General features: G+C 33.7%; 2 protein-coding genes across 2 annotated transcripts; both read left to right on the forward strand.

Annotated features, from left to right (window-relative positions):
- The first annotated feature begins 131 nt into the window (after positions 1 to 131).
- On the forward strand, positions 132 to 6,805 carry gng10 (guanine nucleotide binding protein (G protein), gamma 10). Its single transcript, XM_067406464.1, has 3 exons — positions 132 to 313; positions 2,985 to 3,117; positions 6,342 to 6,805. Exons 1-2 carry the CDS (start codon positions 233 to 235, stop codon positions 3,108 to 3,110), a joined length of 207 nt encoding a protein of 68 aa, XP_067262565.1. The 5' UTR covers positions 132 to 232; the 3' UTR covers positions 3,111 to 3,117; positions 6,342 to 6,805.
- A 2,431-nt stretch (positions 6,806 to 9,236) lies between these two features.
- rab35a (RAB35, member RAS oncogene family a) lies at positions 9,237 to 20,517 on the forward strand. The gene is made up of 6 exons (XM_067407592.1): positions 9,237 to 10,442; positions 10,918 to 10,968; positions 11,306 to 11,429; positions 16,363 to 16,487; positions 17,908 to 18,032; positions 18,195 to 20,517. Exons 1-6 carry the CDS (start codon positions 10,391 to 10,393, stop codon positions 18,321 to 18,323), a joined length of 606 nt encoding a protein of 201 aa, XP_067263693.1. The 5' UTR covers positions 9,237 to 10,390; the 3' UTR covers positions 18,324 to 20,517.
- The last annotated feature ends 4,552 nt before the right edge of the window (positions 20,518 to 25,069 follow it).

Here is a 25,069-nt window from a genome sequence, read left to right on the forward strand (position 1 = left end):
TTTTTTGTTGGTATATAAGAACTATATATATCCAGTACATTTTCTAAAATTATTTTTGGGGGGCCAATAATTCAGACACGAGAGACACATCCAGCCCAAGATAACAGCGCACACGCCCCGCCCTCTGACACGCCCCTAGCCACGCCCACGCTGCCTCTCTGGAGATCAGCAGTCTTTCAGCTTCACTCACACATGAACCATCTCATCCGACACACTTCCCTTCATCACGATCATGAGTTCAAACTCGAACCTGTCGAACATGAAGCGCACTGTTGAGCAGCTCAAGCTCGAGGCCAGCGTGGAGAGGATCAAAGTAAGTCTGACTCTACTTCTCTGCACTTTCACTCACTCAAACTGTGTGTGTGTGTGTTTATAAATGAATACTCACATTATCACACTGCTGTTTGTTTGTCTAGTGGATTCTTGTTAGAAAGTTTGTCCTAAACATTCAAAACAAGCAGATATGATAACTAATATGGTCACCAATTTATTTTTGTTTCCCTCAAAATAACAACAATTGTAAAAAACAAAACATAAACTAATATAATAATTGAAATTTCCAACATAAATTAAAATAGAACAGTTATATATAGTGGTCATGATGACTGAATTACAGAAGTAAAACACATTTTCTGCAATAGAGGAAATTTTGAATATGACGACACGAGCAGAAATCTGACTTTATTGAGTTGTTTTGACAGGTCTGTCATCCTTCATAAATTCATGATGAATCACAGCACAAATAGAAAATAATATGGTCAAATGTAAGAAAACACAACTAACCATAATCTGCAGATTTATTAGGATGGTGAAATGATAGGCTTGACAAGCTTTAGAGGAGGAGAAACTCTTCCTGTAGCTTTAGTTTAGTTGATGTCAAAGGTTGTGTCCAAACTAACTCTCAGTATTCGGCACACATTCATCTGTCATGAGGAGGAATCGAGTCACTGATGCCGGCACGGACAGGTTGTTCTTTGGTAAATCATAATTATGACATACTAAAAAGTCAAAATGATTACATAAAAAGTCAAAATTATGGCATTCAGTCATAATTTCAACTTTTTATCCCAATTTTGCAACTTTTTAATCTCATAATTTATGACTTTCATAATTTCGACTTTTTATCTCATAATAATAACTTATGTCATTGTGACTTAGAATGTCATAATTATGAATTAGTATCAGTTTTTACTTTTTATCTCATAATTATAACTATCATCATGACTTACTGTTATAACTTTAACTTTTTATCTCAATTTCAAATTTTTATCTCATAATTATGCCTTATGTCATTATGACTTATTTTGTCATAATTATGAATTAGTGCCATCATTTTTACTTTTTATCTCATAATTATAACTGTCATTATGACAGTATACCATGTTATAACTTCAAATTAGTATGTCATAATTTCAACTTTTTCATTATTATGAAATAAAAAAGTCAAAATTGTGACTTAGTATATCATAATTATGATTTAGTATGTCATAATTTTGACTTTATCTCTATTTTGACTTTTTAATCTCATAATTTTAACTACAACGTAATTATGACTAATATTATGACTTAGTGTATCATAATTATGAATTAGTATGTCATAATTTCGACTTTATCTTAATTTCAACTATTTAATCTCATAATTATGACTGTCATAATTTTGACATTTTATCACATTGTTATAACTCTTCATTATGAATTAGTATCAATTTTTACTTTTATCTCATAATTATAATGTCATTATGACTTATGTCATAATTTCTGCTTTTTGTCATAATTATGAGATAAAAGGTCAAAATTATGTCTTTGTCATTATTATGAAATAAAAAAGTAAAAATTGTGACTTAGTATGTCATAATTTTGACTTTTGTCTCATAGTTATAACTCGTCATTATGAATTAGTATAAATTTTTACTTTTTATCTCATAATTATAGTGTCATTATGACTTACTATGTTATAACTCAATTTCATATTTTTATCTCATAATTATGCCTTATGTCATTATGACTTATTATGTCATAATTTCTGCTTTTTGTCATAATTATGAGATAAAAAGTCAAAATTGTGACAGTATGTCACATCTCAATTTCAGCTTTTTAATCTCATAATTTTGACTACAACATAATTATATGTCATTATGATTTATTATATCATAATTATGAATTAGTATGTCATCATTTTGACTTTTTATCTCATAATTATAACTTATGTCATAATGACATGTTATTATTATGAGATAAAAAGTATTAGTGTGTAATGAATTTGTGATTAGTGACTTTGAGTTTTTATCTCATAATTATAACTGTCATTATGACTTACTATGTTATAAACTTTTTATCATATCATTTTTATCTCATAATTATGCCATATGTCATTATGACTTAGTATGTCATAATTATGAATTACTTTTTATCTTTACGTTTTATCTCATTATCAACTTATGTCATTAAATATAATGTATTATGTCATTATGACAGTATGTCATAATTATGAATGTTTCATAATTTTGACTTTTTATCTCATAACTATAAATGTCATTATGACTTACTATGTTATAAACGTTTTATCATATCATTATGACATAAAAAGTCATAATTATCACTTTATGTCATAAAGTCCCCCTGCAGTCAACAATTTTATCCCTTAAAACTTATCTTTGATAATCAAAATTACATATTCAAAACATTTTTCCAATGAAAATAATTTCTTCATGCCTGAAAATAGCTTGACGGTAACTCGACACCCTTGCTTTATGTAGCACATGCAGAATTCTAAATATGCAAATTAGTCTCCGCCTCCACTCCCCCACTCCAGCTCGGATTACCTGATCCACTCGCTCAGCTTTACTTTACTTTACTTTACACAATGTGATCAAACCATGTTCCCCTTCTGAAACGCAGCATCCTTACAACGCTTTGAAAGTCCCCTGAGTTCTGAGTTGGGCTGTCACCTGATTTCAGACGTAAACAGTGTGTTTGTAATGCAGGTTTCTCAGGCGGCGGCGGATCTTCAGCAGTACTGCCTCCAGAACGCCAGTAAAGACGCGCTGCTGGTCGGAGTGCCGGCGGGCAGTAACCCGTTCAGAGAGCCGCGCTCATGCACGCTGCTGTAGACTGAAGGTAGACGACTTCACATCTGAAGAGAGAGACAAGATGAGCAATAATTAAAGAAGCCAGAGCACTCTTTTCAGGTTCAGTCGGTTCTGTAAAGGATTCTTGACTCTGTCTTAAAGACCTTTCATGCCAAAAAGGTTCTGTATAAAGAGAAATGTCTTAAATGATTACGTAATACTTTCATGTTTTATGGATATTTAATTTTCTTTTTCTACTGGTAAAGTATGGTTACGAGCCGTTTAATTCAGTAAATGCAATTAAAGTTAAAAATGAATTAAAACGAAATTAATTAAAACTAAATCCATAAAGTGATGGAAGCCCTAAAAGGTTCTATATGAAGCGCCTGAAAGAACGTGAAGCTTCCGTACAGAACCTTCTTCTGAGAGTGAAGTCGTCTGAATGCATGCTTTTGAAGACGCTCTCCAAAGTGGAGACATTTAAAACAGAAGTTATTTTCGTGTTCTAGTGTGAAGCTTGAAAATGTAGTCATGTGACGCATATTGTACCCATACTGCGGATGTCTGTGATTATATCGGCATTGCTGTGCCTGCTGTTCACTTTCATAATGTAGCTAAAGGTTAATCTCATAATTATGACTAATTATGTCATAATTGTGTCTTTTTGTCTCATTATAATGACATATCATTGACTTAGTATGTCAATTTAAACTTTTATCTAAATTTCAACTTTTTAATCTCATAATTATGATTTTCATAATTTAAAATGTTATCTCATTATTATGACTTAGTATGTCATAATTTACTTTTTATGCCATAATCATGACTTTTTATCTCATAATTTCAACTTTGTCAATTTCAACTTTATCATAATTACGACTTTATCTCATAATTTCGACTTTATCATAATTACAATTTTTTGTCATAATTTTGACTTTATCATAATTGCCACTTTATCTCATAATATCAACTTAATCGTAATTATGACTTTTTTATTTTCACAATTTCGACTTTATCATAATTACAACTTTATCTCATAATTTCAACTTTGTCAATTTCAAATTTATCATAATTACGACTTTTTTATCTCATAATTTCGACTTTATTTATAATTGCAAATTTTTGTCATAATTTTGACTTTATCATAATTACAACTTTTTATCTCATAATTTCAACTTTGTCAATTTCAAATTTGTCAATTTCAACTTTATCATAATTACAACTTTATTATCTCATAATTTCGACTTTATCATAATTTCAAATTTTTTATCTCATAATTTCAACTTTGTCAATTTCAAATTTGTCAATTTCAACTTTATCATAATTACGACTTTTTTATCTCATAATTTCGACTTTATCATAATTACAAATTTTTGTCATAATTTTGACTTTATCATAATTACGACTTTTTATTTCATAATTTTGACTTTATCATAATTACAACTTTATCTCATAATTTCAACTTTATCATAATTACATTTTTTTTATTTCATAATTTCGACTTTATCATAATTGCCACTTTATCTCATAATATCAACTTAATCATAATTATGATTTTTTATTTTCACAATTTCAACTTTATCATAAATATGACTTTTTATTTCATAATTTTGACAATCATAATTATGACATTTTATCTCATAATTTCAACTTTATCACAATTACAACTTTATCTCATAATTTCAACTTTATCATAATTACGGCGTTTTATGTCATAATTTTGACTTTTTATCAAATGAAGTCGTCACCTTTATTTATATAGGCCTAGCACTTTTTACAAAATATTTAATCCAGATCCATCTGGTTGAAGATTAGAATCTTCGCGATCATGACTACGGTAAACCTCGGGATAAACAGAAAGACTAATATTAGCGTAGATGCCATACTTCATCTGATGTAACGAGTACATCTGGTGTTATAGGAAGTGTTCTCGGTTCCAGCTGACCTAATTTATGCAGCCTAATAATCCTTTAACGGATTTGAAAATATAAATTGATAATGTGTTATGTGTATGCCAGGTTAAAGAGATGTGTTTTTAGTCTAGATTTAAACTGACAGAGTGTGTCTGCATCCCGAACAATGCTAGGAAGATTGTTCCAGAGTTTAGGTGCCAAACAGGAGAAGGATCTACCGCCTGCAGTTGATTTTGATATTCTAGGTATTATCAGCTGGCCTGAATTCTGAGATCGCAATAAACGTGAAGGACTATAATGCTTTAAGAGCTCGCTCAGGTACTGGGGAGCTAAACCATTTAGTGCTTTGTAAGTAATTAGCAAGATTTTAAAATCTATACGATGTTTAACAGGAAGCCAATGCAGTGATGACAGAACCGGGATCAGCTGGAGTTTGTTTATTAAGCGTGCAGGGCAACCACCCAGTAATCTAACCTCGAGGTCATGAACGCATGAACTAACTGTTCTGCATTCTTCATTGAGAGCATATGTCGTCGTTTAGATATATTTTTAAGATGGAAGAAAACGGTTTTACAGATGCTAGTAACATCGCCTTCAAATGAAAGATTGGTATCAAAGAGCACACCCAGGTTCCTAACTGACGACGAAGACTTAACAGAGCAGCCGTCAAGTGTCAGACAGCGTGGATTGAAAACAAATTATTATGACATAAAAAGAAATGCAGCTTCTCTTACTGTTTAGTAAGAGTCATATGCAGCTGTGTGGGATATTATTTTTAGCCCGGAGCGCTGGGCTTGCATCCGGCGTACTGTTTGGGAAGTCTGCTTTGGGAAGCCTGCTTTTACATCAACAGGAAGTTGGGTTTAGAGGAGCGTAGGGGAAGTCCTGAGATAGTGGACTTGTGCAATTCACTTTATGCACTTTCTGTCATGCTTTATGTAATATGCATTGTGTTCTTATATAATGTACATGATTTATTAAATGTGGCTGAAGGAAAATATAACTTGATATTAGTCATCATGACAGTCGGCCAAAATGAAGATTGAGGAAACAGTCTGTGGCGCTTCTGCTCTTGACCAGCTCGAGTGTGGCTTTCTTCGCCGTCTGTGGCTTGATGCTAAACTTAGTTTTGCCCTAGATGTGTTGCAACATGTCTGTCTTTTAGAGGATTTAGTCGCCAAACTGCAAAAAAAAAAAGTAAGAGTCGTTCAAACAAACTCCATAAAATCAAGTAGATTTTATCACTTTTTAAATCCACCAACATGATCAGTTAATGTTTTTTATTTTAGGGTGACCTTTTCCTTCAGGATTGATTAAATACCAAATATATTTATTCTTTTATTTGTCTTTTTGTTCGCAGGAGGGAGGAGGCAGTTCAATGCTGATATTTTATATTTTCACAACCACAGAAGTGAAACGTCATGAGTAATTTTGTGCAAGAATATTGGTGCCTTAAATTTCATATATTTCTGTTGTATTTTATATTACGACTCACAGGTCGTGTGCCACGCAATCATATGAAAGTGAAGCATTAAATGGTATGAATGGATTTATCTTTTTTTTTAATGTATCAGAATTAATCATTTAATTATTCCAGAAGAATTAGAGAGATTCTTTTAAGTTCTGTTAATAGTTAATTATTGTGATTTGTCTGATCAGTAAAAAACTGTACATTAGTATATGACTGAAAAGGAAATAAATGCATATTTTGTTTGAATATACAAATACGTTTCATATTATTTACTCTGCACATGATGAAACAATTACAGGTGTCTTTAGATGAAATCTAACTTCTAATTAAATTCACATAGTTGAAAGAAAACAATCATATAACTGGGAAATGACGGGATCTAGACAAAACCCGTAGAAAATAAATAAATAAAAATACGATTAAACTAACTAAATAACTACATTTGATTAAAGCAAAATAAATAAATAAAATTGTGTTTAAATAAATAAATAAATAAATAATTAATACCATTGACTAAAATAAATTGATTAAAATACATAAATAAAATTTGATACATTTGATTAAAATAAATAAATAACATACAAAAAAATAACCACATAAATAAAAAAAAAACATTTTATTTGAATAAATATATAGAAAATTAAAATAAATACAAATATAAAATAAAAATAAGTAAATAGAGAAGTATAAGCATTTAAACTCAATAAATAAAAAAGACTAAAATATTTTTTAAATGAAATAAATATGTTTGATAAAACTAAATACAATTTGATTTTAATAAATAGAAATGCAGTGTAAAAAATATTAAAATAAATAAAATTGTATTTAAATCAGGAATAAATTATTACAAAACATTTAATTAAAATAAATATTAAATTATTAAAATAAAATCTGATTGAAATAAATGAAATAAGTTAATTTGATAAAATACAATATTATTTAAATAAATAGAAATGCACTGTAAAAATAAATAAAATATAAAAATAAAGTTGTAATCAAATCATTTAAGTTAAGAATAAATTAATACAATAGACTAAAATGCATTTATATAAATGAAAATAATTTGATTTAAATAAAAATAAATAATTAATAAATTAATACATTTGATTTGGTATCAAATGTATTTATTTAAATCAAACTAAATAAATAAAATTTGATTTAAAATAAATAGAAAAGCAGTGTAAAAAAATAAAAATAAGATCAAACTAAGTAAATAAATAATGTATTAAAATAAAAAATGTTTTTAAAATAAATAATAAATGAATACACATTATTAAAATAATTGTATTAAAATAAATAAATGAATAAAATACAGTACTACAGTGATTAGAAAAAGTGCAATGATTTAATATAATAACTAAATATTTTGTATTTTTCACAGTATTAATCAGGTCTTTATTCAATATATAGCAGCAGTATGATCATATTTGGGGGTCTAACAGATCCTGTTCAGTGTTTGAATAAAATGAGCCGCTCAGCATCACAGGATGAGCTACAGAAGATGAAGGACATGATAGACTCAGTGCTTTTCTCTCATGGGTAAATGCATGAAGTTTCTCTGGTGATAATCAGATCAATCTGGGTGGACACAAAATGACTTCTGTAACAATTATGTGTCTGTGACCCATCAGGCCATCGTTAAGTTAAGATCGAGTCTCACTATCTGTAGTTTTAGGCAAAACTATCAACTAAAACATGGATGTTTCCTGGAAACACCAGGGGATTTCAAAACGCCTGCAAGAGTCATTTTTCTACGCCCATATGATCAACATTTGCACACATACTAGCATAACTCTAAATATCTGTGAATATATGTCATGTACCTGAGAAGGTGGACAACATTCAAATGCATGAAGGTTTGAAAGAACAAAACAACCACAGTATATAATGATATTATTCCACATCTGAGAGTTTATATAATATCATTATATACTGTGGTTGTTTTGTTCTTTCAAACCTTCATGCATTTGAATATTGTCCACCTTCTCAGGTACGTGATGCAAATCTTTGTGGTTGTTTATCAGTATGCTGTGCAACACATATCAGCTCATCTTTAATGCTGAATAGTGGAGGAATTATTTTTATTAACAATTATCCTTAAACACAATCCGCATTTCATAAACATTTACCTCAATATTATCCCAGTAAATAACTAGATAAAAACGTTTGTAGACCAACTTTAAATTGGCTTGAAAAAGCCTAGCCAGAAAGTTTGAAGTAGTTTAAAAAGTTTGAAAGTTTTAGTTTAGTAGTTTAAAAGATAGATAGATAGATGTTGCTAGGGTACTCGGGGTGGTTGCTAAGGTGTTGCTATGCAGTTGCTAGGGTACTCGGGTGGTTGCTAAGGTATTTGGGTGGTTGCTAGGGTGTTGCTAGGGTACTTGTGGTGGTTGCTAAGGTGTAGCTATGCGATTGCTAGGGTACTCAGGGTGGTTGCTAAGTTGTTGATATGCATTTGCTAGGGTACTTGTGGTGGTTGCTAAGGTGTAGCTATGCGATTGCTAGGGTACTCAGGGTGGTTGCTAAGTTGTTGATATGCATTTGCTAGGGTACTTGGGGTGGTTGCTAAGGTGTAGCTATGCGGTTGTTAGGGTACTCAGGGTGATTGCTAAGGTGTTGCTACGCAGTTGCTACGGTACTCGGGGTGGTTGCTAGGGTGTTTCTATGTGGTTGCTAAGGTATTCAGGGTGGTTGCTAGGTTGTTGCTAAGGTGTTGCTAGGGTACTTGGGGTGGTTGCTAAGGTGTAGGTATGCGGTTGCTAGGGTACATTTACATTTACATTTATGCATTTGGCAGACGCTTTTATCCAAAGCGACTTACATTGCATTATACTATACATTTGTATGTGCAATCCCTGGGATTGAACCCATGACCTTGGCATTGCTAGTGCCATGCTCTAACCTCTGAGCTACAGGAAAGCTCAGGGTGAAGCTAAAGGGTACTCAGGGTGGTTGCTAAGGTGTTGCAATGCAGTTGCTAGGGTACTCAGGGTGGTTGCTAAGGTGTTGCAATGCAGTTGCTAGGGTACTCAGGGTGGTTGCTACGGTGTTGCTATGCGGTTGCTAGGGTGCTCTGTTTGGTTGCTGTACTGTTGCCATGGTGTTCAAGGTGGTTGCTTGGGTGATCTGGGTGGTTGCTATGATAGATAGATAGATAGATAGACAGATATTCACACGTATCTCGCAGCCAGTGCTGCTGTCGGTCCCTTTCCTAATATTATCTTTAGTTGTTCTACTTCACTCATGGCTGTAAAGTTCTTTATTACGTTACTGAATTTTGTGAAGTAGAGATCTCTAATTGATATGTATTTTTGACAGTGAAGGAGGAAGTGCATCTCTGTCTCGATCCTGCAGTGAACACATACCCTTTGCTCTCTGGGTAACCAGCTCTTTCTGTGTCTGCCGGTCTCGATGGCTAGACTGTGCTCACTGACCCTGTAATAGATAGATAGATAGCCTGTACTATAGATACTATAGATAGAAAGAAAGAAAGAAAGAAAGAAAGAAAGAAAGAAAGAAAGAAAGAAAGAAAGAAAGAAAGAAAGAAAGAAAGAAAGAAAGAAAGAAAGAAAGAAAGAAAATATCACCTCAATATTATCCCAGTAAATAAACAAATGTATTTTTTATCTGAAACGATAGGACGCCTCTTTAACTCCCCCTGCTGGAGGATCCGCCGCACTACCGCTGTGTTTGTGCGCCTGCGTCACCATCATTGAGTTCTGGTGGGCGGGGTTAGTTAGTTTGAGCGGCACAGATCCGCGGTGAGTGTGGATGGGTGTGAGTGAGTCTCCGGTGCCCCACAAACCGCTCAAAATAAACCCGGGGAGCCGTTAAAGCTCATATACGGCTGCCTCTCCGCCGGGAGAGGAGGAGCAGGAGGGTTCTGGTTCCTGGACAGCCTCTGTGTGCGGGGGATCGAGCGGAGCGGAGCGGGGACCATGGCGCGGGACTATGATTACCTCTTCAAGCTGCTCATCATCGGGGACAGCGGTAAGGAAACACCGAGGATGCGAGACGGGAAACAGGCCTCGGGTCTCTCACAACGATATTTACATGTACTAGAACGACTTCAGCTGAGATTTCTGAACGAAATGCAGGAGTTGAGTAGTTTGACAGCTTGTAAATGACATTTGACGCGGTTTATAGTGATGTAGTTCCTGGTTTAAGTGATATAATAGGCCTGTTATTAGAGTTTAGAGTCTGGGTGTGTTCTGAAATTCATTTTTATTATCTAATAAAGTGAAATATGAATATGTTGATAAATGTCTGTGATAGAATGGCTGTATAAAAAGACTAAATGCATCAAATGTTGGGTTATATATGTTAACAATTTAATTTATGAGGAGAAATAAGTGTACTTCATGTTGAGATGTTGGCATCTATATCTGTCTGTTCATGCATAATGGAGAATGACTTTATAAAAGCATTATTGTGAAGTTTTAATGGTTTTTCTGTCTTTCCACAGGTGTTGGCAAAAGCAGTTTACTGCTGAGATTTGCTGATAACACATTTTCGGGTAGGATCAACACGTCACATGTGCTTTTAATAAACATTAACAGTGAAAGAACGAAGTATAAAGGGTTTATAGATATAGAAGACACAGCACTATCACTTAAACTGATTACAAACACGCTCACATAGACATCTGTTGTGCAGTCTTCTACAATCTTGCCCGTAGTTGCACCATAATTCAATGTTGATTACTGTAATAAAGGTTACAAATTTGAAAAATTAGCCTCATTGAGATGCATGCAGATCCTCTACATGTATTATTTATGATAATAATATCAGCAGATTTGCAGTTTTCCTGGAGCATTTTGTGATTTTTATGCTGATTATATGTGTTATTGCAGGTAGCTACATCACCACGATCGGTGTGGACTTCAAGATTCGCACGGTGGAAATAAACGGGGAGAAAGTCAAGTTGCAGATTTGGGATACGGCGGGACAGGAGAGATTCCGGACCATCACCTCCACGTGAGTGTCGCATTTCTTTCTGACTGATTTGAGAACAGCATCACATGTGTCCTGATGAAACATCATTTGATGCATTGCATATGGATCATGTAGATCGTTCCAAATCATACACTTATGCAAATAAATATGGCTTAGTGCGATTATCAAATGCTGCGAACTTGTGTTTGAGAGTGAAGCGCTGTGTTCATTCACAGTATTTTCAGTGTCTCGATTCACAGGCAAATTTTGCTCCACATGAACTTCATCTGCATCTGAACTGAGTTTATATCATGCGTTTGAGAGCAAAACATGCAGCAAACGTCTTCACAAACTCATAATGAAAAGCTCTGATCAACAAATTAGACACTTTAACATTTGACACCGATATATCGGCCTATAATCGGTATCGGCAGATAAAAGCAAATTTTCACACTATCGGTCGATAGTTTAAAAGCAGCCGATATTTCCCGTCAATCAAAAGAGGGCAGGAAAATGCACTGAATTTGTGCTTTGTGTAAAGAAAATGCTAAGAAATCAGTTTTATGTTCAATATTAATAGTAATTATATGAATTAATAACATTTAGAAAGTTAAGAAATATTAATTTAATCTTCAGAATTTAATGTGTGTTTTTTAATTTGAGTAATGTGTTTGTTTATAACTGATAATGAAGAGAATAAAGTTTGCATTTCTTTCAAAATATATTAAAAATGTAAAGATTAATTATTAATTCTAATGAAGTTATCATTAATTTAAAAGAAGGTATAAAAGGCACTATCGGTATCGGCAGATATTACTCTGAATAATCGCTATCGGTGGAGAAATGTATTATCGTGCATCTCTAATAGTAATAGTTCGTATTGATTTTTAGTAATTTTAATATAATTTTTTTTATTATAATTTTATTTGTATTATTTTATAGCTATATTGATATATAATCACAAAACAATGGCCCCTACAAACCTGGAATCATGTTTTTATTGCATTATAAATCACAATTTTAATCAGGAAAATGCAGTGTTCATCACTACCTCGACCTGTTTCTACTCTGGTTTGTCATGATCAACGCTCAGTTCAGTTTGTGTCTTTGTTTACTCATATACAAATGCTCCAGGTCAGCTCGTTGTTCGGCCCGCATTTTCGTGGCAGGTTTGAGCTGGTTGTTCTGATGAATAGAGATCCAGCTGTTTGTTTCCTGGTATTTCAGCTGCACTGTCGCACTAACTGATTCTTAGAATACCATTGAGGAAATGCGTCTTAAAATTAGCTGTGTTCCAGTGCTAAAAGTAATATTTTTAGAGTAAAATCTGAATGTTCATTGAGCGGCGCAGCATGGAGACGCAGCAGGTTTTAAAATGTCTTGTTTCCTCTTTCAGTCAGTGGAAACCGCAGCCTTCCTTTTGATACTTAATACATTCAGTTTCAATATACTGATGGAGCATGACTGACTTCATGCTTTCAAAGACACGTTCATCTATTTAGAGCGACAAGAACTGAATTAGAAAACGAACTGTAGCATTTTCGTTCTTAGAAGTGCATTAGTGCTGTTTTTAAAGAGTAAATCAATTAAATGTTTAAATTAAATGCTTATAAATTAAAACCCTCATGTTGTTTCACACCATTTCTTTTGAGGAAGACAAAAGGAGATGCAAATATATTGATTTGTACAGTCTCAATGTTGACTGATAAATCACCAAATCTTTTAGTCTATGCCTTTTTTCAGTTGATGTATGAATAAAATGTCAATAAATAATATTTGTAGCACACCTACTATCCAATTATTCGATTATTTTTTTTTTTTTTTAATTAAAAATTAAGTCTTAGCTTTTGAATTGTCAGTTTTATCACAGTAAATTATTTTCGAGTATTATCAAATCTGATAACAAATAGTAATTCAGTTTAATAGTTTTGTGCTCTGTTAATTTAATCCTTTAATGTTATATGTGGCAGGTTTATTGTATACTTTACAGCATTAGTTAAGAATTTTTTCCTTTAAGTAAAAACTGACCTGAAATATTTCCAAATGAATCAAGATAAATCGAATCAAATGAGCTTGTGAATCAGAATCAAACTGAATCGTGAAATCCGTGTCAATACGATGCTGGGCAATATGGCCGAAAATGTTATGATATTTTTGTCCTTATCATACAATGTCTATATCAAGATATTCATATACCGTTAAAGGGGAAGGAAATGCGTTCCGCATTTGTTAGACCTTGAGAATGAATGTAAACATGTAAACTTGTTTGTTCATTTAGGGCCTCGTGAAATCCATTTTATTTTCCCCTAAATTCTGTGTTTTCCATTTCATTTTTTGGGGATTCTGTGTTGTATGATTTCATTCAAATTTATATAAACTTTAACAATTTAATTAAGATTTTAAAATGTAATAACAAAAGAATTTACAACAAATATTTTGTCAAATAAGATGCTGCACAACAGAACTGATTAAATTTAAAACATGAGGATGATATTCGTTAGAAATAATAATAATAATAATAATAATATTACTCTGAGAAGTACATTTTAGTACACAGTAGTGATGTATTTCTGTTAGGACTGGGTATCGACAATTTTCACAATTCGATTCGATTACTATTCACATGCTTTCAATTCGATATCGATTACTTTGGATTGTAGTATTATTACACTCAATGATGTTTTTATTATAAATAAAGTTTAGAATTACATAATCATATTTCTACTCCAATTCAGTTTTTTTAATATAAACATTTAGATCGCGGCTGATTTATTCAAACATTCATTAAATATTGAAGAACATTATAATGAATATGTAACGGTGCATCGCTATTTTTATCTTTCTAGAGCACTTTTCTAGCTGACTAATGAGTTTATGGTCACTGAATATGTTTTTCTGAGGTAAATGTGAGGTCATGTGACATTGAAGCTGTTTTATTGAGGTTGAAGCACTGATTGAGCGATTACACGAGACATGATACGGATTTCAGTAAGTTGTACTGTATATTTTAACATACCTTCAGATGTTCATGTTTATTTCGCTGTAACTGGTATTAAAGCGGAGGAGAGGATGATCACATGCTTCTCTTTAACTGAGGCGCTAAAGCGATCCGTCACGCCACATTAAACAGCGCCAAAACGGTACTTATTTTCTGAATCTCACAATAAGATGGACGTCATTTGAAATCTGAGACTTTGCTTTATATCAAAAGCACAAAGATTATTGTGATTTATTGGATGGGAGGAGCTACATATTCTGCTCATTCATCAACTGAAAACAGACGAGACTAATCGATTCTTGGGATTTTTTAGGAATCGTAAAAAAGAGAATCGAGAAAAATCGAGAAATCAATATTTTTTACCCTAATTTCTGTCATAATTTCTTCAAGTTAATCCGAGCTTTTAATTTGACAGTTTGTCATGAAGATCTTTTAGTTTCAATGTGTGTTTGATAGTAGTTTGTTCTCAAATAAAGCTTGTCAAGTGACTCAGAGCAGCTCTGGAGATGAAGTTCATGTCCTCATATATTGAGACGGCAGATGCTGAAAACACTGTGAGTGTCACATGATGTGTGTGAGTTTGTGTATCAGACGAAATTGCACAGTTCGTTCATTCACACAGATAGCAACATGCATTGACTGGCAGTTGTCACATTTATTTCTGCAGTTAGATTAATCCATATTGAGTAAGAAACATCCAAGCTTATTGTTATCAATGTAAAATCTCGATATGATATCATTTATCGCCCAGTCCGAACACAAGCTGTGTTTTCATTCATCTTTGCTGTGGTGTTCAGGCTCTCTGACCACTTATGTGTGTTTTCTATATTCCCCCGTGTGTTCTGAGCTTCACAAAGACCGCTGTTGATGGTGTTGGCTGGTATGTTGAGCGCAGTGATACGGTCTCCTATTAGAATAAGTGAATTTGAGCTCAGAAACAACCTCTGTTAGGGCTTATGGGAAAGAGCTCACACAGCTGACTCCCTCGAAACATGACGCAGAACATGATTCTCTCTCTGTCTGTCTGTCCTGTGAGTGTCAAATAAATGTTTTGACATGGGAAGTGATGATGTGTGTCTCGTGAGAAGATACCACTTCCTGTCAGTGATGTCAGCCACAGGAAGTGAAAGAGTCATTCAAAATCGATTCCTTGTCTCTCATTTCAAACAGGCAGACGGTTCACATTTTCAGAGCTGTTTTTAGGATTTAAACATGGCGAACTGCGTGCTCGACTTTTATTGGTAGCTGAGAGCATGATCAGATTATCTGAAACTTAATCAACACTGAATATGTAGTTTGTGAATGCCGTGCGTTCCAGGCCTGCTTCTGCTTCTGAATCTGGTTGTTTAATCTGTTAAAGCTGGCATTTAAAATCTTTTTTGTCTTTTTTACCCTTATGAGCTTAAATATTTACTCCTCCTGAGATCTGAAGTTAATATTTCAATAATTTAACAACAGATTTGCATGCATGATGTCGGTTAATGGTCACATGACAGGCAGGTAAATAAATAAAATATTAGGAAGCCCAGTTTGGGAAAGCTTTAAAGGGACGGTGGGTGTGTTGAATAATACAGGTTTTCTTATCCATGTTTTAAAGTCACATGAAACAGAGGTTGAGCTGGTCTTTTCTTCTCTATTGTGTCGTATATCCGAGTGAAACGCTTCTCAAACAAGAGCAAATATAGGGCGGGGCTTGATTTCATCTGGGGGGAATTGATTGGATGGTTGTGGTTTGCTACTGGTGGATCTCATGTGAGTGACAGGTTGCCCCGCCCTCTTCATCAGAGAAGAGATGCTGATTCAAGATTATGAATTTAAAACAGTGATGTGCACCAATAAATCATTTAGAATAAAACTGAAATATTGCATAAAAAATAAGTGTCCATTTTGATTTCATGGTGACTTTAAATGTATAAATGTAGTTTTTATCAGTGAGACTTCATACTGTGTTTGTTTGTGTCATGTGATCTCTTTCAGGTATTACAGAGGCACACACGGCGTTATAGTGGTTTATGACGTCACCAGCGCAGAGTCGTTTGTAAACGTCAAGCGTTGGCTTCATGAAATCAATCAAAACTGTGACGACGTTTGTCGAATATTAGGTAAATATATTGTTGCTTTTTTTGGATGAAATTCATAGAGAAATTTCCTGGTCCTGTTAGTGCAAAAAAGAGTTGCAATAGTTGATAAATGGACAGAAATACTTTTCCCTTTAAGATTTATAAGTTGAAGTATTTTAGTTGTTTAAGATGTTTGTTCAGCTTTACATGGTCCAGTATTAATGTTCCATGTATTTCTTAATATGTGCTCGAAAAAGTGTGTACACAATTTTTAAAGTTATGCATATGTAATTATAATGCTATTAATTTGATGCTATTTCTTTTGTTTTATATATGTGGAATAGTTTTATGTATTCACAATCGGTAAGATTAATCTCATTCGCCAATGAAGAAAATGATGGTTATTTTCCCTTCAAATTCTCATTACTGTAATGCCGCTATTTTTTATATTATTATTTCTTATATATTTATACTTATTTTCCCCTATCATAACAGTAATGATATTTTTAGGAGAAAATGTGTTTAATTGACTTAATTATTCAATACAAAAAATCTTGTATTAAAAATAATGGTCCTAAAAAGACTTTCTTTCTTATCTTTAATCTTTTTCTTTATTTTTTTCATATTTTGAAGATGAAATAAGAATTTGACATTTCTTGATGATATTTGATCAGATTCAGCCTTTTAACATGGTATGAACTCTTGATGATCAATGTTTAGTTACTTTGCTCATAATTAAAGGAGCAGTAAGCGATTTCTGAGAAACACCGCTGATATTTGAAATAAAGCCAAACAGATACGCCCCTCCCTTCATTGCTCCGCCCCCAAATGCACAAACAACGCAAGAGTGGATGTGTCCTTATCATAGCTGAAGTGAAGTGAAATAATGCTTCATGAAGAAAATGACGAATGAGCAACAAGAAAGAAGAAAAAATGAACATACAGTATATACAAACAAATGCAACCCCAGCATCTGTTTTCAGGCCTTCCTGCTTCGGTCTCTCAGCGCTGGAAAGCTTTTCTAATATTAATGCAGGTCCTAAAGCTTTTGCCTGATCAAAACCCTTCTGATTTTCCTCTGAGCTTTTCTCTTTTGTAATGTCTCTCAGCCATCTCTCTTTCTACAGTCTTTCTTCAAATCTCCCTCTTGCTCACTCTCTCCTCCCCCATCATGAGTGGACACGCCCCCTGCTGCTGATTGGCTCACTCTCCTCCCCCATCATGAGTGGACACGCCCCCTGCTGCTGATTAGCTCACTCTCTTCTCCCTCATCATGACTAGACACGCCCCCTACTGCTGATTGGCTCACTCTCCTCCCCATCATGAGTGGACACGCCCCCTACTGCTGATTGGCTCACATTCTCTCTCTTCATTCCTCAGAAATCTCTTACTGCACCTTTAAGATGGAACTGTTGTTATATTTGATTGTATCGTTCATCATTTCCATCTGTTCTGAACTCAGTGGGTAATAAGAATGACGACCCCGCCTCTAAAGTGGTGGAGACCAATGACGCGCAGAAGTTTGCTGAGCAGATGGGCATCCGACTGTTTGAGACCAGCGCCAAGGAGAACATCAACGTGGAGGATGTAAGTTTTCAAATAGAGTTAGATTAAATATCTCTAAATCCATGTGAATATTGTCAACAAACAAAACCTTTAATGTGATCATATAATTTTTAGAAAACATCTAATGTTCAGAAATGTGTTGTTTTGTGTGTCTCACTGACGTGTTGTTCGGTCTGTCTTCAGATGTTCAACTGCATCACAGAGCTCGTCCTGAAGGCCCGGAAAGAGTCTGTGGCCAAACAGCAGCAGCAGCAGCAGAGCGAAGTCATCAAACTGAGTAAGAGCAGCAAACGCAAGAAGAAATGCTGCTAATGGACTGGACTGAAGCACACACACACACACACACACACACACACTCTTAGAGAGCCAATCGACAAAACGCCACTGAACTGACAAGAGCCAACTTAACATACAACCCATCAGAGACTAGTAATGAGAGATATATCTAGAGGTTTACTAATGATGAGCCCGTCTGAACTTCGGGAGGACTCTGGCATACGAACTCGGATGTTTTAGCAGGATTGGATTCAAGTGGCATCGCACTCGTCTTTGTCTTTTTTTTTTTTTTTCCCCAGAAGATCTGCCACAAGAATTTTAAAATGGAGAATGAAATGCTTTCTGTTCTTCATTCATCTTTGTCATCGTCCACGTTTCACACATCTGTGGAATCAAACCAATAAGGCCAAACGTGAGTGTAATTGTGGCCAATCAGGACAGCGTATATGCAGAAGTCGGAGAACATCGTGAGCTGCATCCCGTGTTTTCTTGCTCTTGTTATTGACGGTCGTCACAGACCAACGGTGGACCAAACATGTGCTGATCTGCCAACTACCAAGAGACACTCGTTTTGCCTTTTGCGCTTTCTCTTTTGTCTTTCATTTTTGTAAAATTGTATTTTTTTACTAACAAATTATACAATCAAACACACAGTAGCATCTAGTGAATCTCATGGAAGCTTGTTTCCGCCACGGAATAAAAATAAATAAAAGGAATTGCGATTTTCTCACAATTCTGCCTTTATATCCCTCAGAATTGCAGGAAAAAATGTCATAATTATCTATATAAAAAAAAGAAGTCAGAATTGCGGTTGCAAGAAAAAGTCAGAATTGTGAGATAAAAATTCCCTCTTACCGTTTTTGATTTTTTTAATCTTGTGGCAGAAACAAGCTTCCACAGAATCTGGTGCCATTGACTGAACGTTATTATATTTACAGAGCTGGGAGGAAGTGCTGAATCTCATGTGCAATGACACAAATGAAAGTGCTGAGTTATAGGAATACTTCTCTCAGAAATGCAATGGAACCGTGTTTCCGCCACTTAATAAAAAATAAATAAATAAATATATTTTTTTAAATAAATAAAAAGTTAATTGCGAGTTATAAAGTCAGAACTGCATGATATAAAGTCAGAATTGCACAAATCTGACTTTATAACATGCAATTGTGCATTTATATTTTATTTCATAGATTTATAGTTATAAAGTCAGGATTGTGTGATATAAACTGAGAAAAAAAGTCAGAATTGTGATGAAAAAAACATCAGAATTGACATTTTTCTTTGCAATTCTGACTATAACTCTCAATTCTGTCTTTATATCTCATAATTGTTTGTATCATGCAATTCTGACTTTTTAATCTCGCAATTCTGAGAAAAATGTCAGAATTGTGAGGAAAAAAACATCAGAATTGACATTCTAATTTTTTTAACTCGTAATTCTGACTATATCACAATTTAAAAAAAAAGAAAGAAAAAAAGTCAGAATTGTGAGAGAAAATTTATTTTTTTAATTTCATGGCGGAAACAAGCTTCCATAGTTTTCATTTACTCACCTGCACGTCATTGCAAACCGTTTACTTCCTTCTGTGGATCACGGAGCAGTCTTTTATGATGCTTTCACTCAACGGAGATGAGCTGCATGAACATTCTGCTGAACGTCTCCTTTTGTGTTTCACAGAAGAAAAGGGTTTGGAACGATGTGCGGGTGATTAAATCATTTTTGCTTGAATTCATGCTTTCCAGAGCTTGTTTGAGAGACGAAAAGAAAAGTGATCATGTGACTGTATTTGACTCCTCGGATTACATTTCAGCAGGAAGATGAAGACACCAGCGGCACTTGTGACTGAAACGGTGTGTTTGAGGTGACACTTTAGCGCATAATTACAGCGACAGCCGTTCTGTTTTGCACAGATTGTGGGAGCGAATGATTCTTGCTTTGTGATGTTCACAGGGAATCTGCGACAAACCCTTACAAAACCACCGTTGTGCTAATTTATGTTCATGATATCATTGAAAGTCTGCTCTATATGATGCACACACACACACACACGTGTGAGGACACGCATGTCTGCATGTGGACACTGACACGTGCGTCTGTGTGCTTCTGTTTGTATGTGTAATGAACTGGTGTACACTGGAAAAGATGAAATATCACTCATATCCATTGTCCCAACACGAGCCTAACGATAATAAACATTTTAAAAGAACAAAACGCTTGTCTTTACTGAAGTGTTTCTGCAGTAGTTTCACCACAAGGTGTCGCTCTAATACTGCATCATTCAGACCGTTGTGACAAACTCCTGCAGTTTGGTGCTTTTGTTTTACTCAGATCTACTTTTTGCTTTTTTGCTTTGGCATTGATATAATCATTGACACGTCTGAACCATGTGCTACAGGTGCTTCATTTTACCACATTTTGGCATTTGTGTCTGTCGTATACATGCACTACGTGACAAAAGTTTGGAATAATTTGTAATGTTTAATGAATTTTTTTTTTTTAATTCTGTTTTTGAAAGAAGTCCATTTATTCAATCAAAAATACAGTAAAAATGTGAAATATTTTTACAATGTAAATCAGCTGTTTTCTATGTGAATATATAGTAAAGTGTAATTTATTCCTGTGATCAAAGCTGAATTTTCAGCATCACTACTCCAGTCTTCAGTGTCACATGATCCTTCAGAAATCATTCTGATATGATTTGCTGCTCAAGAAACATTTATGATTATTATCAATGTTGAAAACAGTCATTTTATTTTTCAGGATTCTTTGATGAATAGAGAGTTCAAAAGAACAGCATTTATTTGATCTTTTGCAACATAAATGTCTTTACTGTCAATTTTTGATCGATTTAATGCATCCTTGATGAATTTATTTATCTTAGTTTAGAATGATTTCTGAAGGATCATGTGACACTGAAGACTGGAGTAATGATGCTGAAAATTCAGCTTTGATCACAGGAATAAATTACATTTTAAAATGTATTCACATAGAACACAGCTGATTTACATTGGAATAATATATCAAATTTTTACTGTATGTTTGATCCAAATAAATTTAGACTTTATAAGCATGAAAGACTTCATTATTAAGAGTCACTTAAGTGAACAAATGCTTTTTAGGACCCCTGTCTGTTCAGGCCAAATAGAAATTTCTACAGGTGACACCCAGAATGCACTTGCAACATACAAGTAAATCACACTCACTCTTGTCAATTTATTTGAATTCATCAAAATAAATATAATCTTGTGATGGTACTTCAGAATTCTACATCTAAACGAACCATAGATAAAATAACAAAAGAAAATACTGTTATTTTCTAGTATATATTCATTCAGTCAGATCTGAACTTTTCCATGCTGACGGAAATACATGTAACTTAGTTACGTATTTAAAATACCAAATTTGAGTAACTGTAATCAAATTACAACTGAAAAGTATTTTAGATTACCAAAGTGATTACTTTGAATTTCATTAAAAAATGAATGTAAACTGTGACGGTAATTAATGTAATTGGTGATTCTCTGACTCTGACAGTCTGCAAAAGCATCCGCTACATTTAAGATTCATTCCTCTTGCAGAATATGCAACATTTTAATCATTTTTACAATATAAGAGGGATCATAAAAATTGCAAGTTATTTTTATTTAGTACTGTCCTGAATAAGATATTTCACATGCAACATGTTTACATATATTCCACAAGACAAAATGACTGAATTTATAAAAATGCCCCATTCAAAAATGTCTGTACCCTTGAATCTGAACGCTCCTGTCATCACCTGATAATCCACGACTGTTTTCATGTTTTGCGATAGTTGTTTGTGAGGAAAAAATGGTAATTGCAACTTTTTATCTCACAATTCTGACTTTTTCCTTGCAATTGCGAGTTTGCATCTTACAGTTCTGAACTTTTTTCTCAGAATTGCACGATTTAAACTCAGTTGCATTTTATAAAGTCAGAATGGGAAGAAATAAACTCGTAAATGCAAGTTATAAAGTCAGAATTGCGTGATTAAAAACTTGCAATTCAGACTTTTTTCTGGGAAATTGCGAGTTTATATCTCAGAATTCTGACTTTATAACTCTCAATTGCAACTTTATATCATGCAATTCTGAGAAAAAAGTCAGAATTGTGAGAAAAATTTGTAATTGTGTTACATACTTAGTATTCTAAAGTATTTAGATTAAGTTACAAAACTTGGGTAATCTAACGAAATATGTTACGAATTACTTTTTAAAACATGTATTTTGTAATCTGTAGTGAAATACATTTTAAAAGTAACCTACCCAGCCCTTCTGACGGGTAATCATGGTACCACCTGATGTGAATTATGTAAATAATTTTAATACCACGGCCGTTCAAAACCCGAGGGTCAACCATATCACATACAGCGATCACCAACAGAATTAACGTAAACACAGATATCAGGTCAAAAGATCAGATCTGTGCATCTCAATGAACGTGTGTAATAGTTTCAGCTCCAGATGTCCTGATTTGTGTTCCCGCTGGTGCCGTGACCCGAGAGGTCGTGTCTCCATCTGCTCCTTCATGAGCTTGAGAAGTAAAACTGCTTCAACAGGAGATATACAGTGTGTGTGTTGAGTAACGTGTCGTGGTATGATGCATTAGACTGCGGCGTGATGAGGGTGTTTTCCATCTGCTGCATCATAACAGTGACTCGTGCTTTATATTGAAAGTCCTTTGATGCTTTATAAAAAGGACAGACTTAAATTTAAGTCATTATTCACTGGAAAACCTCCCTAAACGCTGCCAAACTCACATCTCATTCTGCATATCTGAACGTGTGTCATGTTTGGTTATGAAAAACACAAGATCTTCTGATGATGTGATGACTAATCATTTTTGGATTATGAATAATTAGTCATTACAGCATCAGCAGATCTTGTGTTTATCATAAGCAAACATGACACGCGTGAGATTTCAAAGCTTCAGGAGCGCTTCAAAAATATTTAAGCCTAAGTTTAAGATTCAAGTATTTGAATTGCATATAAAACTTCCATCCATTTGGATCACACCTTTTTAACATAAACTAATAAACGTCATGTGATGCATATTTGTCAGTCATACATACATACATAACTACATACATTATAATTTATTAAATATTGCTTGTTCAACAGATATAGCCGTATTTTAATCATGATCATACTTATGCTGATTTCCTTTCTAATCTGATTATTTAAATACAACCATATAGATGCAAATAGTCAATAATAAGCATGATTTTCATTTCTGACATGCATCACATTGCATTTATTAATTAAAAGTGTGTGTGATCCAAATGCATGTGAGTTTGATATGCAAAAGTCGTGTGAAACAATTTTAGTGTTTTTGTGACAGATTTCTCTCTTTGTGCCAAAATAACAGGTTTTGAATGAGCGAATAAGGACAGAATTGTGATTTCTGTGTCTTTAAATGATCATATTTGATCTCCACGATGCTGATTATGAGATTAATTAGTGTATTTATGTCAGTTCAGGCAGATGATTTGAGGGTTTCTCGATCCTTGTGTCCGTCCTGTCGTGATTGTTGTAATGACCCGTGAGTCTCGTCTCGAATCGTTTCTATTTTCTCTCTTACGTCTCTATAATTTCCCATGTCTCTCTCCGTCACAGCTCGGGGAGGCTGTTGCCATGGCGCTCACAGGCATCGCCAGGGAAACCAGATCTTCACAAGCCAATGAGACTCAATAAGAGAAATGTTGTTCTCTGCAGCTTGTCAGATGTTCTGTGTCAAAGGTCAGCGAGTTGTAATGTAACCTGCCGACATGAAAACTTCATCCAAACCCTCTGAGTTCTGCTTCTCATACTGAGATTTGCTGAATCAGTCTGTTAATGCGTTAAAGTCCTAAATGCATCCCATAATGCAATGTGCTTGACTTGACCTTTCATTTATGAGAATGAAAAAGTGGAATATAGTTATTTATATGGTACTTTTGTGAAGCCTCCTCTAAAACCGTCCCTTTACTTGGTCTTTCTGGAATAATATTGATGCTCTGATTGTCCAAAATGTTTTTTGTCATTTTTCTTTATCATATAAACACATTCTTTTTGGGTTATATGTTAAAGACAAGAATCTACTTAATGAAGTTTTTGTATAAACCTTCTTTTATTTATTGGAAAGTTTTATATCCATAAATGTAAATGCATGAAAAGTAAACTTTTTCAAACAAGAATTGAAGACGTATTTAAATACAATTTCAGCTTCTGTTAGCAAGAAAGCAATTAAAACATCCAGAATTTGTGCCATGTTTAATATTCTTCCTTAATATATTTGTTTCTTTATTTATTTGCCCTCTTTTTCTCTTCTCTAATTTTTAGGATTATTGGTTTCTTACATGTTTCTATTGAACCATAATTTTTTTTTTATTTGAAATATTGTTTATTTTTTGCATGTAGGCTACAAATTTGTTCTGTTTGTTAATATTGCAATAAAAATAAATAAATAAAAACAACAAAAAAGTTATTTATAGAGTATATAGATTAATTATAGTTGCAAATTCAATTTGTAACATTTTTATACAAAAAGTTTTTAACTACTATTGTGAAAATCTCAAGATACTTAAATTGGATTATTTTTAAAATGTAACGTACTTTTGATTATTTTTATTTAGCAAAAGTGATCTATTCCCAGTTGAACAGTGAGATTTTGAAGCTTTAGATGTTTACAATTATAATATAATTCACGTTTATATTGTATGTTCTTCATAATTCTAGATTATATTACCCAATAAAAACAACAACAAAACGATTTGTCGCAG

The sequence above is a fragment of the Chanodichthys erythropterus genome, chromosome 13, assembly GCF_024489055.1.
Source record: "Chanodichthys erythropterus isolate Z2021 chromosome 13, ASM2448905v1, whole genome shotgun sequence".
Lineage (NCBI taxonomy): Eukaryota > Metazoa > Chordata > Actinopteri > Cypriniformes > Xenocyprididae > Chanodichthys > Chanodichthys erythropterus.